At 43.2% G+C, this 14,915-nt stretch overlaps 1 protein-coding gene across 2 annotated transcripts in view; it reads left to right on the top strand.

The window, feature by feature from the left end:
* Positions 1–14,915, top strand: part of NUDT4 (nudix hydrolase 4) — a 54,308-nt gene that overhangs the window by 26,107 nt on the left and 13,286 nt on the right. For both annotated transcript variants that reach the window (XM_077832383.1, XM_077832375.1), the window contains exon 3: positions 14,572–14,616. In XM_077832383.1, coding sequence (XP_077688509.1) covers positions 14,572–14,616 — 45 coding nt within the window. The remainder of the gene's footprint in view (positions 1–14,571; positions 14,617–14,915) is intronic.

Raw genomic sequence — 14,915 nt, 5'->3', positions numbered from 1 at the left:
CAAAAAGGTCATTTGGCTGAGAGTCTATTTTGTTTAGGGGAAGGTGAACTGGTGTAAGTGACACCAGCAAACCCTTCCTACTGTAGACAAGGCCTTAAGCTTATTTGAAAATCCCGGCCTGAAGTCTCCTCTTCTGAAGCATCTTATAATTTAGTAAGTGTCTGAGTATTTGGAAAGAGCCTTTTGAATATGGTTTTGTAACCTATATTGGACTCCTTTCGGTTTTACATGAAATCCTGAAATTCATACTAAAATATACTTCTAAGCTGTTTTTCATTAAATAGTTCTCTAGGATTCTTGTATAGCTTGGATTTGGGAATAACTGAATGAACAAACCACGATCTTGCAAGTAAAATTATAGATTTGAACAGCTCACGTATTAGCTAAAGGAACACTTAAATACTTAGTGTTGCTCACCGTTCATACTGAAATATCAAGGAGATCATGACAAACACTGCTTTTAGTCATGAAATATTTGCTATGAACTAAAATTTAAAAAAAGTAGAGGCACAAATTAATGACTAAATATTTATGCATGAAAAAGTTCAAGTGATTGTCCACACAGACTACACTGTGGTTGTGCATGCACCCTCATACGTGCAAAATCAGATTTTGAATGGTGTCCATTGGGACCCTGCAGGAGCTTTTGCAGCCACCGTAGCTGACAGTGTAGTTAGACCTTTTTGTTATCTATGAACTGTTAATTATTAGAATAAGTTAGTTTAGACTCATTTGTAAAGTTTTTATTGTAGTTAGTGAGGTTCAAGGTATAGATGGGTTTTCTTACCACCTCCACCTTCTGTGCAAGGGCTCGACTCCCTGCACATAGGTATAAATGGGCAAAAGCAAGTCTACAGGATTTAAAATAGGCACTGCTGTATTGCGAGGTGCATAACAATGACACACTTGAGGTGCCTCATGCTTGGGAGGGGGACATGTGCTGAGCACTGTTCAGTGTGCAGAACTTCAGAGCACACCCTGAGGGCAAGAAAAGTCAGATGGAAACTTAAACATTCACGCAAGCATCTGATTCCAGTAAGCAACTGAAGAGGCCACCTTCCTATCTCTCTCATTTGTCCAGTGAGTCATGATGTCACCCCAAATTTGAGGCACATTCAGAAACCTTGCTCCTATGCTCTGATTTTCCCCAGGAGACGGGAGGTAAAGAGCACCCCTCCAAGGATCAGGGAAGGACCTAGTTTTCGCTTCTCAGCCAGAAGACGCAGCCCCTCCTAAAGCTCCCATGTGTCAGGGCTTCAAGGCTGAGTCTTGCCTAAGCTCCAAGGCAAAATTTGTACAAAAGATGGTAGCTTTCCACAACAAGCACCACACTGCTACTGGTACCATTCAGGTGGCTGACCCTACACTAGCTCTGGGTGGTGCTGTGCTGATGAATGCAGTGCTGTGGAAAACTTTGGCATTGACCACTCAAGAGCTGGCAGTCTGTTTGGTACCAACAGTCTTATCTGCACTGACAGTTCTACACAGCAGCAGACTTAGCTGTAGGAACAGTACCAGAGTCTCCAATCCTGGACAGACGTAGAGGCAATCAGTAGATAGACAGGTCCCTCATGACTGATCAGAACCAGCCATAGATCTGACTGAGAACAAGACACCTGAATGGCATGATGGGAGGAGTGGTAGATACGCTGGAGGGGAGGGATAGGATACAGAAGGACCTAGACAAATTGGAGGATTGGGCCAAAAGAAATCTGATGAGGTTCAATAAGGATAAGTGCAGGGTCCTGCACTTAGGACGGAAGAATCCAATGCACCGCTACAGACTAGGGACCGAATGGCTAGGCAGCAGTTCTGCGGAAAAGGACCTAGGGGTGACAGTGGACGAGAAGCTGGATATGAGTCAGCAGTGTGCCCTTGTTGCCAAGAAGGCCAATGGCATTTTGGGATGTATAAGTAGGGGCATAGCGAGCAGATCGAGGGACGTGATCGTCCCCCTCTATTCGACATTGGTGAGGCCTCATCTGGAGTACTGTGTCCAGTTTTGGGCCCCACACTACAAGAAGGATGTGGATAAATTGGAGAGAGTCCAGCGAAGGGCAACAAAAATGATTAGGGGTCTAGAACACATGACTTATGAGGAGAGGCTGAGGGAGCTGGGATTGTTTAGCCTGCGGAAGAGAAGAATGAGGGGGGATTTGATAGCTGCTTTCAACTACCTGAAAGGGGGTTCCAAAGAGGATGGCTCTAGACTGTTCTCAATGGTAGCAGATGACAGAACGAGGAGTAATGGTCTCAAGTTGCAGTGGGGGAGGTTTAGATTGGATATTAGGAAAAACTTTTTCACTAAGAGGGTGGTGAAACACTGGAATGCGTTGCCTAGGGAGGTGGTGGAATCTCCTTCCTTGGAAGTTTTTAAGGTCAGGCTTGACAAAGCCCTGGCTGGGATGATTTAACTGGAAATTGGTCCTGCTTCGAGCAGGGGGTTGGACTAGATGACCTTCAGGGGTCCCTTCCAACCCTGATATTCTATGATTCTATGCCTCGCTTATGGAGGAGGATTTTGCTTCCTTTGCCTCTCAGGGAGCACAGCAGACAATCCTCATTGAAATATGACCCATCTCCACTGAGGATAGCACAGTGGGACGTGGCTACACAATGGAGGAAGGAATCCTATCATTTTTCAGAGTTCAGAAGAGCACCATCAAGCTGGTCTACACGTCCCCACTCCCACAGTGCTCCTATCAACATTGGCTCTGTTGGGCCCCTTGAAATGTCAAACCATATGTCATAAAGTAGGCTTCCAAAATAAACAGATAAGTACTCTGATATTTGGGTATCTTTTATGAATACCCTTAAGTACACTCACCTGCAAGAAAAGTATACCTATCTAATTTCTTCGAATATTAATATTTCGTAGACATGCCTGGTCTATTAAGTGAAATCTCTACCTATACACATTTAAGTGATTTTATTAAATTGACATGTTATGCTTGAGAGGTCTAGTCCAGTCCCCTGCACTCAAGGCAGGACTAGGTATTATCTAGACCATCCCTGACAGGTATTTGTCCAACCTGCTCTTAAAAATTCCCGATGATGGAGATTCCACAACCTCCCTAAGCAATTTATTCCAGTGCTAAACCACCCTGACAATTAGGAAGTTTTTCCTAATGCCCAACCTAAACCTCCCTTGCTGCAATTTAAGCCCATTGCTTCTTGTCCTATCCTCAGAGGTTAAGAAGAACAATTTTTCTCCCTCCTCCTTGTAACAACCTTTTATGTACTTGAAAACTTATCCTGTCCCCTCTGTCTTCTCTGCTCTAGACTAAACAAACCCAATTTTTTTCAATCTTCCTTCATAAGTCATGTTTTCTAGACCTTTAATCATTTTTGTTGCTCTTCTCTGGACTTTCTCCAACTTGTCCACATCTTTCCTAAAATGTGGCGCCCAGAACTGCACACAATACTCCAGTTGAGGCCTAATCAGAGTAGAGGGGAAGAATTACTTCCCATGTCTTGCTTACAATACTCCTGCTAATACATCCCAGAATGTTTGCTTTTTTTGCAAAAGTATTACACTCGTAACTCCTATTTAGCTTGTGATCCACTGTGACCCCCAGATCCCTTTCCACAGCACTCCTTCCTAGGCAGTCATTTCCCATATGGTAACACCTTGTCAAATAGAAGGATCTGATGATTATTCTGTATAATGTTTCTTTAAAACAAAAGCTATAATGAGGTTTCTTAAAGGACTGACCCATGTCTTCCAACCAGTTGGATTCCCCTGTTCGGTAGGATCTCTGTCACACTAGCTGGCTTAATGGGTCCTCCCTTTGAGCCCATGGCTACCTCTCCATGAAGACTACCTTCCTAATGCGCCGTTGGCCAGAAGAATAGGAAATCCGGGCTCTTATGTGGAAGGCTCCTTCTTAAACAAGTAAAGGTTGCTGTGAGGTAGTATCTGAAATTCCTGCCTATGAATGTATCAGACTTTCATATTCATCCTGTTCTTCTGCCAGTTTCTCTTCCCAAACAATGTTCTTCACTGAAAGCTGCTTGTGCTGATGTAGTTAGAGCATTGTCCTTTTGCCAACCTAGGATCTTGCCAAAGCTCTTTGTCTCATTCGCAGAAGATGAGGACAAACTCCTAGCCATGCAGATGCTGTCGAAATGGGTTTTGGACTGCACAAGTGCCTGCTGTCTAAGAAATTCCCTTGGACACATTAAGTCTGATTCGACTCAAGCCCAGGTGACTGCTGCTGCCACCTTGAACAATGTCCACTTGACTGAAATTTATAGGGCATCAACTTGGAGTTCACTCCACTCCAAGCTTCTACCACCCTATGTCCATACCTTGGTGCAGGCCTCTGGATCAGATGCAAGCTTCAGAAGGGTGGTCCTCCAATCTATAGGTAGGACTCTTACCCACCTCCAGGAACAGGATACTGTGAGGACAATCACTCAAAAGAACAAGTTATTTACCTTACAGTAACTCTTATTCTTTAAGATGTGTTGACCATATAAATTCCATGACCCATCCTCTTTCCCTGCTAACTTGGGATTCTTCATTGGCAAAAGAACTGGGGTGTTGAGGCTTCCCCACCCCTTATACCCTCAGCACTGGGGGTCATGAGGGTATCCAGGGCCCAAGCACTGCTCCAAGACATTGCTATTCAAAAGAATCCAATCTTGTGTGCACATGGTGCATGAGTCTGTGTGGACAACTCAGAACCATGGTAACTGTAAGGTAAACAACCATTCTTTTCTAACCTTTGGGTAAGTGAGTTTTGTAAATACCCTTAAACTTCAAATCTAGGCACATTCTCCCAAAGACTTCCTTTGTTTACTAAACATTCCAGGAGTAAACACTAAACTATTCTAAAACTATTAAGATTGTCTTGAGTAAGAACTTTTAATGAGTTTAAAATCTCTCCCCTTGTTAAGAGATGGGGAGGAGGGGAAAACTTCTATTTCTACCACAGAAGAGTGTCGGATATAAAATTGAATCATTTCACTCCTGTCTTTAAACTGGCATTTTGATCAAAACAAGCTCTTTAAGAAACATAAGTGACTTATTTTTGTGAGAACTTGACTGTCATGGGTGCCACAATAGTTTTAAGGGACAGGGTTCTGATATTAAAAAAAAAAAGTCAGTGGCATTGGGACGAACAATATAACTTGCGGAACACATTTACAAGGCTTTATGCTACTAATGGATAAGCATTCCGTAATGAGCAAATCTGGTGACACAGCTGACCCTTTTAAGATCAGCATAGGGCTTCCTTCACCCTAAAAGTGCTGCCCAGCCACCTTGATCTTCTGCTAGTGGTTGGATATTCTAGTCCCCACTACTATGTTTGCAGCAGCATCTGCAGAGGGAACTTTTTTTAACAATTTTAACAGGGCTCCAGGTAGTTCTTTGTAAAGTTCTGGCCATTTATAAAAGCAGCTGGAAACATCTGCTCCTTTGAAACTAGCCATCTCTGAAGACAACCACTTGGGAATCACTAAACTAAGATAAACTTCAAATTCCTGATATCAACTCAGTTCAAAAGTTTGAAATTTATGTCTACAATATATTTAATTCTTGGACATAATTTCAAATTAAGATTTTTATAATGCCGCCTCTAATTGAAACTGAATCACTTTTTGAAGGGATTTTCTTTCATAAGGGCCATTTTGTAGAAAACCTCTAGTAAAAGAAGCCAGACAAACCAGAATGCTGATTGCCTGGGCGTTGGGAGACTTTCTTGTTCACAACTTAAATCTAAAAGCAAATTAAGTTCTTAAATGTGATTCAGTAATTATTTCTGAGATTTTGAAATATGAAAACAGGACAAGTAATTTATGTAGATGTTGCAACAATACATCCTGTGTACACCGTATTCAGGCAACAGCTCTTAGTCCCTGAAACCCAATGTCACGACTAGTAAGATGAAAGCTAGCCTGCTTGACAGCATGTCAGGGGCATCTTACCTAATAGTATCTCAAAACTGAAAGCATGTGGATTGCCTTTCTGTATAATTTAATCTAATTCTTTGTAAAGAATTCAAATTTTCACAAATAGAAGTGGCTTAAATGGGCAAAAAGCAGGAAACTCTAAACTGCCCTATGTTTAGTGATATGTTTGTTCCCATTTTAGGAGACTTTTATATACTTACACACTACAATATTTAAGCAGAAAATCTTAGACTAGGACAACTGTCAATTTAAGAAATCGGGTATACTTAATAACATAGGGAGTAAAACTTAGGAAACATTAAGTTGCTATTGTGTAGTAGCAGTTTTCAAAACAGCGGCACCACCTGTCAGAGGCAAAAGCACAGACCATACTGTCCCTACGAAGATTGCCATCAGCACGGAAATCCTCTGTACGAAAACTTTTAAACAACCCTTGTCAGACTGTCCATGTTGAGTAAGGTTGCAAGTTGCCTCAGTACAGACAAACAACCCTGACAAACTGATCACCACGGCACTGCAGGAGTTTCATTTTTCCAGGGACCTGGTGGTATGAGATCCCAGTAGTCCCCTCTACTTGGTACCAGTACCAAGTGCATCTCAAATCCCGGAATACCAGCACCAAGGCATTCACTTCCACTCTCCTGATCGGCTCCATGAATATCCAGCAGATCCTCAGATAGGATGTCCTCCTGGTTACTTTCTCTGTATTCTCACCATGGTTCCGCTGTCTACCAGTTGGGGACTTCCCAGATATACCCTCGCTCTGAGCCTCCACTCCTGTGGTATAACCAGCCAAGGGTTCCACCACCCCAGGGGCCATATTGGGATCCGTGGGCAGTCTACAGGCACCATACTTCCTATGTATCTATTGTCAACAACTGAGTCTGAGACACTGTCTTTTCTGAGGCTCTGAATACAGAGCCTCAGAACCTTGATGAAACTTTTGAGAACAGGAGACCAGACTAGCAGAGGAGGCCACACCGCAAACAAATCTCATCCTAATCCCCAGACATGGTGATGCCCCCTCAACTGTCCATGGCAAATTATTTCAGACTCTTTCAGGATTTCACAAAGAGGGTGACAGACACTGCAGATCCCTCTCCCGGAGGTGAAGGACACCTGCCATAAGTTGTTGGACATACTGCACCATCCTCGAGGATTATCCTCCCAGTTAACTTGGTGCTTTTGGGTCCAGCTGAGGTAAGATGGCAAACACCAGCCTCAGTCACACCAACGTGAAAATGGGCCAACTAAAAACTACATACATGCCCATGGATACAGAATTATTTTTTTCACACGCTTCATGTAATTTCATCATTTTGCATGCAGTGAATTCCCATGGCCACCAACATCACACAAAATACCCCCCATAATATAGGGACTGGAAAAGACTTTACTACTTTGAAAGGCAGGCATACTTCTCAATAACCTTGTGCTTCAGAATCACAAATTACCAGGCCTTGGTGGCAAAATGTGACCACATGAATTATGCCAAACTTAATGCTTTTATTGACCACCTGCCAGGAGCACAATGAGAACAGTTTTAGGCCATCATTCATGAAGGGCAGTTAGTGGAGAGAACAGCACTCCAGACTGCACTAGATGCTGCAGATACAGCGGCCCGCTATGCATCACACCTTTCAGAGCTGCCAAAGAAGGTATAGACAACATTTGAGGCTCCAAATTGTTTGAGATGGAGTGATGCGTCACTCTTATCTGCAAAGACTCCAGGGCCACACTGAAATACTTGAGGGTCTACACACTGGGACAGAAAAGAAAATTTAGTCCTCAGTCTTCTGACAAATTATGGCTGCCCCAGTACCTGCTGCAGCACTACTGTGAGCCACAACAAAAGAAGTCTACAGTGAGAGGTGAAAACAGTCAGTCTCTCAATCCTCAATATCTCAGCCTTTCACCTCAAAATACCAATTTTGGTGCTCTGATCAAGGCCCTGAGAGACCACTCCCTAAAACAGCTGCAGCTCTCAAACTATTTGCATCCCTTTGGATGCTGCCTTGCTCTGTTCCTCCACAGTGGGAAAACTGACTGATGGGTCTTGGAGACTATCTCCAATGGATTCTCTGTCCATTTCACCTCCTCTCCCCATCCCTCTTCAGGGACCGCTCTCCAGAGTGACTGTTAAGATGAGAAATAGGTTACTTGCTATGCCTGGGAGCCATAGAACCCATTCCAGTACACCTCCGAGGCAACTGCTTTTATTCCCAATGTATCCTGATTTCCCAAGAAAAGAGATTGAAGACCAATACTAGACCTCATAGCACTGAACAAATATGTGAAGGCACAAAAATTCATGATGGTCACGCTAGCTGCAAAAGATTTTTTTTTTTAATTTCTAAAACAAGGAGATTTTGGTTCTTGCTGTCTACCTCCCAGGATTCCTATTTCCACATACCCATTTAACCATTCAAAAGACTATTCCTGAGGTTTACCCTAGGTCAGGACCATTACCAGTACAGAGTACTTTCTTTTGGCCTTTCATCAGCTTCCAGAGTATCTTCGAAGGTCCTCTCCATAGTAGCAGCTCATCTACACACCTGGGAATGGTGATTTACCCATACTTAGGCAGCTGTCTCCTCAGAACCCTCTCCTTTGAAGATGCCCTACAGGGAACTAAGGATGTATTCACAAAGTTGGGTCTACAAATCAGTGACCAAAAATCAACCTTAACTTCAGTTCAATGCTTGGCGTTTATAGAGGCCAATCTCTCCCCAACACAGATTTCACAGCCTGGTCACTCTGAGACAGTTCAGGCCAGCCCACAAATGTCAGACATTGCCTTCAGCTTCTTGGGCATGTGGTGGCAGGCATGTTTGTAATATCTCATGCCAGACTACACATGAGGTGCCTACAGACATGACTCAATCTGTCCTACAGACCAGACACACCTCTGTCGACACCCTCCAGGGTCACGCTCCCTGGAGTGGTGGAAAGACCCAACAAATGTCTGTACAGGAGTCTTATTCATGCACTCTTTCTCCCCCCCCCCCCTTCCCCCAACACACACACACACACACACACACACACACACACACTCTGCTTCTGACTAAGGACACATTCCTAAGAGGCTGGGGAGCACATCTGAACAATCTCAAGACTCAGGGCAAGTGGTCTCCTGTGGAGGCGACTCTCCATATTATCCTACTCGAATTCAGTGGTCAAATGTGTGTGCTCACTTTCTCCCACTGATCAGGGACACGCACACAAAAAACCATGACAGACAACAGCGTGCATGTACTCAAACCACCAAGGGGATGCCAAGTCATCCCCATTGTGCACAGAAATGCTAAAGCTATGGAATTGGTGCATTTGCCACAATGTTTTGATGTCAGTGGCTTACCTACTGGGAGTACAGAATACAACAGCAGACAGTCTGTTGCAAGTTCTCACATGACCACAAGTGGGAAATGAACACAACAGTACTCCACAGCATATTCTATCAATGGAGGACCCCAACAATGCTTATTCACTGCTTATCTGAACAGGAAATGCCCACTCTATTGCTCCATAGCTGGACTGCGAAAACATTTTGTTAGGAGACTGTCTCCCATGGGACAAGGGCCTCCTATACTCCTTTCCCCATTCCCTCTGCTGCAGAAGGTCCTGATAAAAATAAAAAGAGAAAAAGCAAACATTACACTAATTGCTTCTACCTGGCTGAGACAGATATGGTACCTGTCACAGCTTGTGATGTGTCCATCAATCCTTCAACCCACTCCTTAACTCCTCTCACAGGACAAACTCTCCATCCAACCTGCAGATACTCTGGCTCAAGTCTTGACTCCTTCATGATTCCAACACAGAGCTACTGCTCTGAGGAGGTACCGGAAATGCTACTAAACAGTAGAAAATTAGCTACCCACCTCACTTATCTGCAAAAGTGGGCAAGGTTTCAGGTTGGTGTGATTCCGAACAAATCACTGACATCTTCCGTCCTCCCCGTGATGTTGGACTGCATACTAGATCTCAAGAGGACAGAGCTATCTGTTTGCTCAAAGTAAATCTTGCAGTCATAATGGCTTTCCATCAACAGATAGGGGGAGACTGTTTTCACTCACCCAGCTACAAATAGATTCCTCAAGATTTTTCCAAACCAGACACCCCGTTCCAACATGAGATCTAAATCTAGTTTTAAAAAGCCTAACTAGACTGCCCTTTGAACCTGTGGCCACCTGCTTGATTACCTACCTGTCCATGGAGATGGCATTCCTAAGGGCTATCACCTCAGCAAGGAGAATAGGGGAGATTGCGGCACTAATGGCACACCCCACCCCTCCTTCATGGTATTCTTTAAAGACTAGGTCACTCTTTGGCCATATTCAAAGTTCATCCCCAAGATGTCCTCATCTTTTCACATAAACCAACTCATTCACCTCCCCACCTTTTACCCAAAGCCTCACCATGACAACAGGGAGGCTATACTAGATACACTCAACATTAGGAGGACTGTGGCCTTTTATTTTGACAGGGCGAGGGCCTTTAGGAAATCACCAAAGCTCTTCCTCTCCATTGCAGAAAGGTCAAAAGGCTCTGCGATGTCAGCTCAGAAATTCTCCAAATCAGTCTTGAACTGCATTAACCATTGCTGTCATGCTTGCGATAGGTTTTCTCCATCTGGAATCCAGACACATTCCATGAGATCAGTTTCCACATACATCACCTTCCTCAGGAATATTCCTCTCATAAATTTGCAAGGCAGCAACTTGGGCATCTGCTCATATATCTGCAGAACACTATGCGATTGCTGGAGACTCTGCTTCCAGTGCTATCTTCGACTCCACAGTGGTGTCATCCATAAAAGACTCGACTCTGAAGCTGCAACCTCCCATCAGAGATACTGCTTGGGAGTCACCTACAGTGGAGCACCCATAGGGACTCTACTCCAAGAAGAGGAAGTTATTCATCTTGTACAGCAACAAAGGCTCTTTGAGATTTGTCCCTATGGGTGCTCCAAAACCTACTCTCCTCCCCTCTACTTCAGAGTTCTCAATGGAGACTTTGCAGCAGAGAGGGAACTAAGGGTGGTTTACCCATGCAGCGCTACCTAGCCTCAACACAAGGGAGGGAGAGCATATGTGTGGGCCAAACAGACACTGCTACCAAAGATCTCCAATCAGAAGTGCAGGGATTCAGACACACCTAAAGTGGAGCAACCATAGGGACACAATCTCAAAGAACCATCATTATTATGCAAGGTGAGTAACTTTCTTCTTCTCAGGCTCAAAAACTGAGTACTAAGTCTCCTTTCCTGTCTTATGGTGGAGCCAAAACCTTTTATCTTCAAGTCCTGGTAGTCTGACACACTGTGTGTGTCTCTTTTCTCTTCTTCTTCTCTCTCGTCCACCCACCACCCCACTTCTGGGAAAGAATATTCTAGATTGCTGCTTAGTGTCAGTCCTCAGTTAGGACCTGCTGGCCTTAGAGCTTTAAATAGACTTGCTCCAAGAAGCAGATGCCAAAGATGGCATTGGAGTCAGGAAGGGATGACCTGCCAGCTGATGTTGCTCCAGTTTGAGACAGGAAAAACAGGAGCTATCTACTTTCTCTGAATAATTTGTTTTATATACTTTTGTCAAATCCCTTCTTACTCATTTCCTAAGGTAAATAATCCTAGTTTTCCCCCTTCACTTCATACTGCTTCTTGGAATCCCTCTATTTCTGCAATATTTTTGAGATGAGGTGACCAATACTGCAGGAGTTGCGCCATGTGTGTATATATAAGGCATTATAAATTCTTACACTCAATCCTATTCCTTATGAATCCTAACACCTTTTTTTTTACACTGCACCTAGAACCGAGGTCTTCATTGAGCTGTCTACAGTGACACTTAGGTTCCTTTCCTGTGTTAATTTAGAACCTTCTAAAGAGTATGAGCACTTCAGTTTTTCCCCCTCCAGTGTGCATTATCTTGCATTTATCAACAGTGAATTTAAATGGTCATCCTGTTGCCCATTTGCCCAGTTTGCTTAGATCTCTCTGAAATTCCTCTATCCTTCCTGGTCCTGACTAATCTAAACTGAGTCATCTGCAAACTTTGCTACCACACAACTTGCTTGAATTTCCAGTCCATATAAATATATTGAACACTGGACCTAGTATGGAACCTGGAGGCACCCTGCTTGTTGTTAACCCTTTATTGGTGAAAACTGATCATTTAATTCTACTGTCTTGTTTTCTAGCGAAATCTTTTACCAATGCCTCAGGACTTGCACAAAAGGCTACTAAAAATCAGAACCTTTTTGGAAGTCTACATTTTGTTAACCAGTTCCCCATATCCATTACTTTACTGACATGATCAAAATTCTAAGATTGGTGAGACATGATTTTCCTTTGTAGAAACCATACTGATTAGATCGGGTGCATCATGATCTCCTAGGTGTTGGACTAATTAAAAATAGGAAAAATCCTATTTGCCAGGAACAGGTATAAGACTTACTGATCTGTAATTCCCTGGATCACCTCTAAAGCCTTTTTCCAGACTTTCCAATATAAAATGCAGCTCTCCTATAATATAGACTAAGTCATTTGCAGGCTCAACCCTGAGTTGCTGGAAGATTTGACTAATACTGCTAAATGATTAAACTAATATGTTATTTTAAAACTTACTACTCTAAGCCAGCAGTTCTCAACCTGCAGCCTAATTAGCACACAGCTGCAGCCCACTTGTTTGCTAAAGGCCGTGGCCGCGCAGGTCCAGGTTACCAGCTGTCCAGTGCCGCAGGGTCCAGGCTGCCCAGCCAGGCAGGGCGGGTCAGGGTCACTGGCCAGCCCCTCATAGTGGGGCTACCACCGAGCCCCACATAATCTGGTTCAGTGTTGGGGCTGCCGTTGGGGCCCCCTGCCCAGGGTTTCCCTCCTGGCCCCGCTTTGTGGAGGGATCTCTGGGTGGGAGGTTCATGGGGAGGGGTAGAGGGGAGGAGTCTGTGGTTTTCAACCTGTGGCCCAGGTAACATGCACCCCACAATCATAAATAGGTTGAGAACCACTGCTCTAAGCAATTGAATACTTCCTACCGATTTTAACTGGTTTTGTAGAAAAGTCCCTGTGGCTTTTGAGGTAGGGAGGAGCCATACTGGTGTATTTGTAGTGAAGTGCGCTAAGCTAACTCTGCCAGACTTCTGGAACCCAATTTAACATGGTCTGTCAGACTAGGGTGCTTTAGAATCGGGACAAAGTTGAAAAACAAGCAAGCAGAACAAATCAATTTACTTAGAGCTTTTCTGGGTCAGATGAAACATAACCTAACTATATACTAAAAAAGTTGTCAGTAGGGTAGCTTCTGGAATGACACAATTTTCTCAGTTCACTGAACCATTCTTGTTTTCTTTTTTCTGACTTTCTCAAATGACACCCACTGCCTATCATTTTTGTCTTGGTACAGTTAGAGAAGAGAATCAACAGGTTTCCTTTATTTGCCTTAACTCTAGCCACACTCTCCATTAACTTTACTTCCAGTAAGCTGTCATTTTTACTACAGAATAGCTGGTTCTTTCAGGCTTTGGATTCTAGGAGCGGCAAGACAAGAACTTCTGGAGAGAATAAAAAATGAATACTTCTGATCTTGTACAATAAAGTTTAGAATTGACACATGCTAAAAAGGGTATGGTTAAAAATACAAGTCTGTGTTTCAGGCAATTTACTAAATTGCCAAGTTTTACTTATACACTAGGAGAGTAGACTGGTCAAATAAGAACAAATGTCTGGGCCGCTGCACCTCAGCAGAACAACCAGAGAAATTCCATCTGAAGTTACAATAGACACAGGGACCTCCAATGAATTACATAAGGTGGTAAATATTCTGAATCTCCGCTGTATTGTTCAGTGGTATACAAAGAATTATTTAGTAAGTATGCTCAACAGGTGGCTCGCTGCTGTTTTCGTTGAGGGTATGACTACACGACAAGCCGCTACAGCAGGACAGATGTGGTGCTGCAGCTGCGCTGCTGTAGCATAGACACTCACTACAATGACAGGGTTTTTCTATCACTAGTAAATCCAACCCCTCACGAGGTGGTAGCTAGGTCAGTGTTCTCAGACATCACTGGCTGGACTTCTACTTATGGAATGACGAATGACCCGTTAAAGGGGTTTCTGTTAGTTCTTTAGTTTTAATTTATTACTCAACCTCAGTAAATTATGCCTCTAATACTTTCATTTATTTCATTCTACTCACCTTAGCTTGCTGTGTCCATTTGGTTTCTTATTAATGTGTAAGCTTACAAGGAACATGGCAAATAAAATAACATTTAGGTCCAGATGCATATGTGAGTTAAGCTATTCTTTGTTCTCTGCACTTTGGTGCTAATATACTCTTGCACACCACCTTACGTCAATAAAATCAGATCTGTACCTTCCTATTCCTATTAGGCCCACAAATTATTGAATACGCAAATTTGTTGCACCACAAGCATATGTGCCAGATGCCAGAAAGTTTGGGGTCATTTTGAAGTAATATAATGGTGTCTAGGTAAAATCTCTCTGTGAACTAATATTCTACAGTATCTTCTAATAAAACTCTGTAATCCACTTCTATATGGCTTGTAACAACTCCATTACAAAAGCACAAGTCAGACTTCAGCTTTGAACTAAAAAAATTGATATGGTAACAGTTTCTTTTTTTTTTTTCTTCGTAGGCTGGAGTAAAGGGAAAACTAGGCAGACTGCTGGGGATATTTGAGGTGAGCTATTTAAAAACAAAACAAAAAACCCCCACATACCTAACTACAGATGTGTTGACTGTGCAAGTAGATAGGCTGGTGAAACCGACATCTATGCAGTAGTACCAGATTAGAAGTTCTCTAAGAAAATAAATGTTGTTTTAATCTTCCAAAGTAGATTTAAACATGGTTGGAAAAGGAGGAGGGGAAATGGGCTTGTGCTGTTTTGCTTCTCTAATGTGTAGGGCCTGGAAAGCAGAATTTCCAACATCTTGAAGACTTTCTAGTGTTTTCCCTATTTTCTGGGAAGAAATGTATGG

This window comes from Eretmochelys imbricata, chromosome 1, assembly GCF_965152235.1.
Source record: "Eretmochelys imbricata isolate rEreImb1 chromosome 1, rEreImb1.hap1, whole genome shotgun sequence".
NCBI lineage: Eukaryota > Metazoa > Chordata > Testudines > Cheloniidae > Eretmochelys > Eretmochelys imbricata.
The sequence above is the reverse complement of the archived record's forward strand: the minus strand, read 5'-3'. Positions and strand labels throughout refer to the sequence as shown.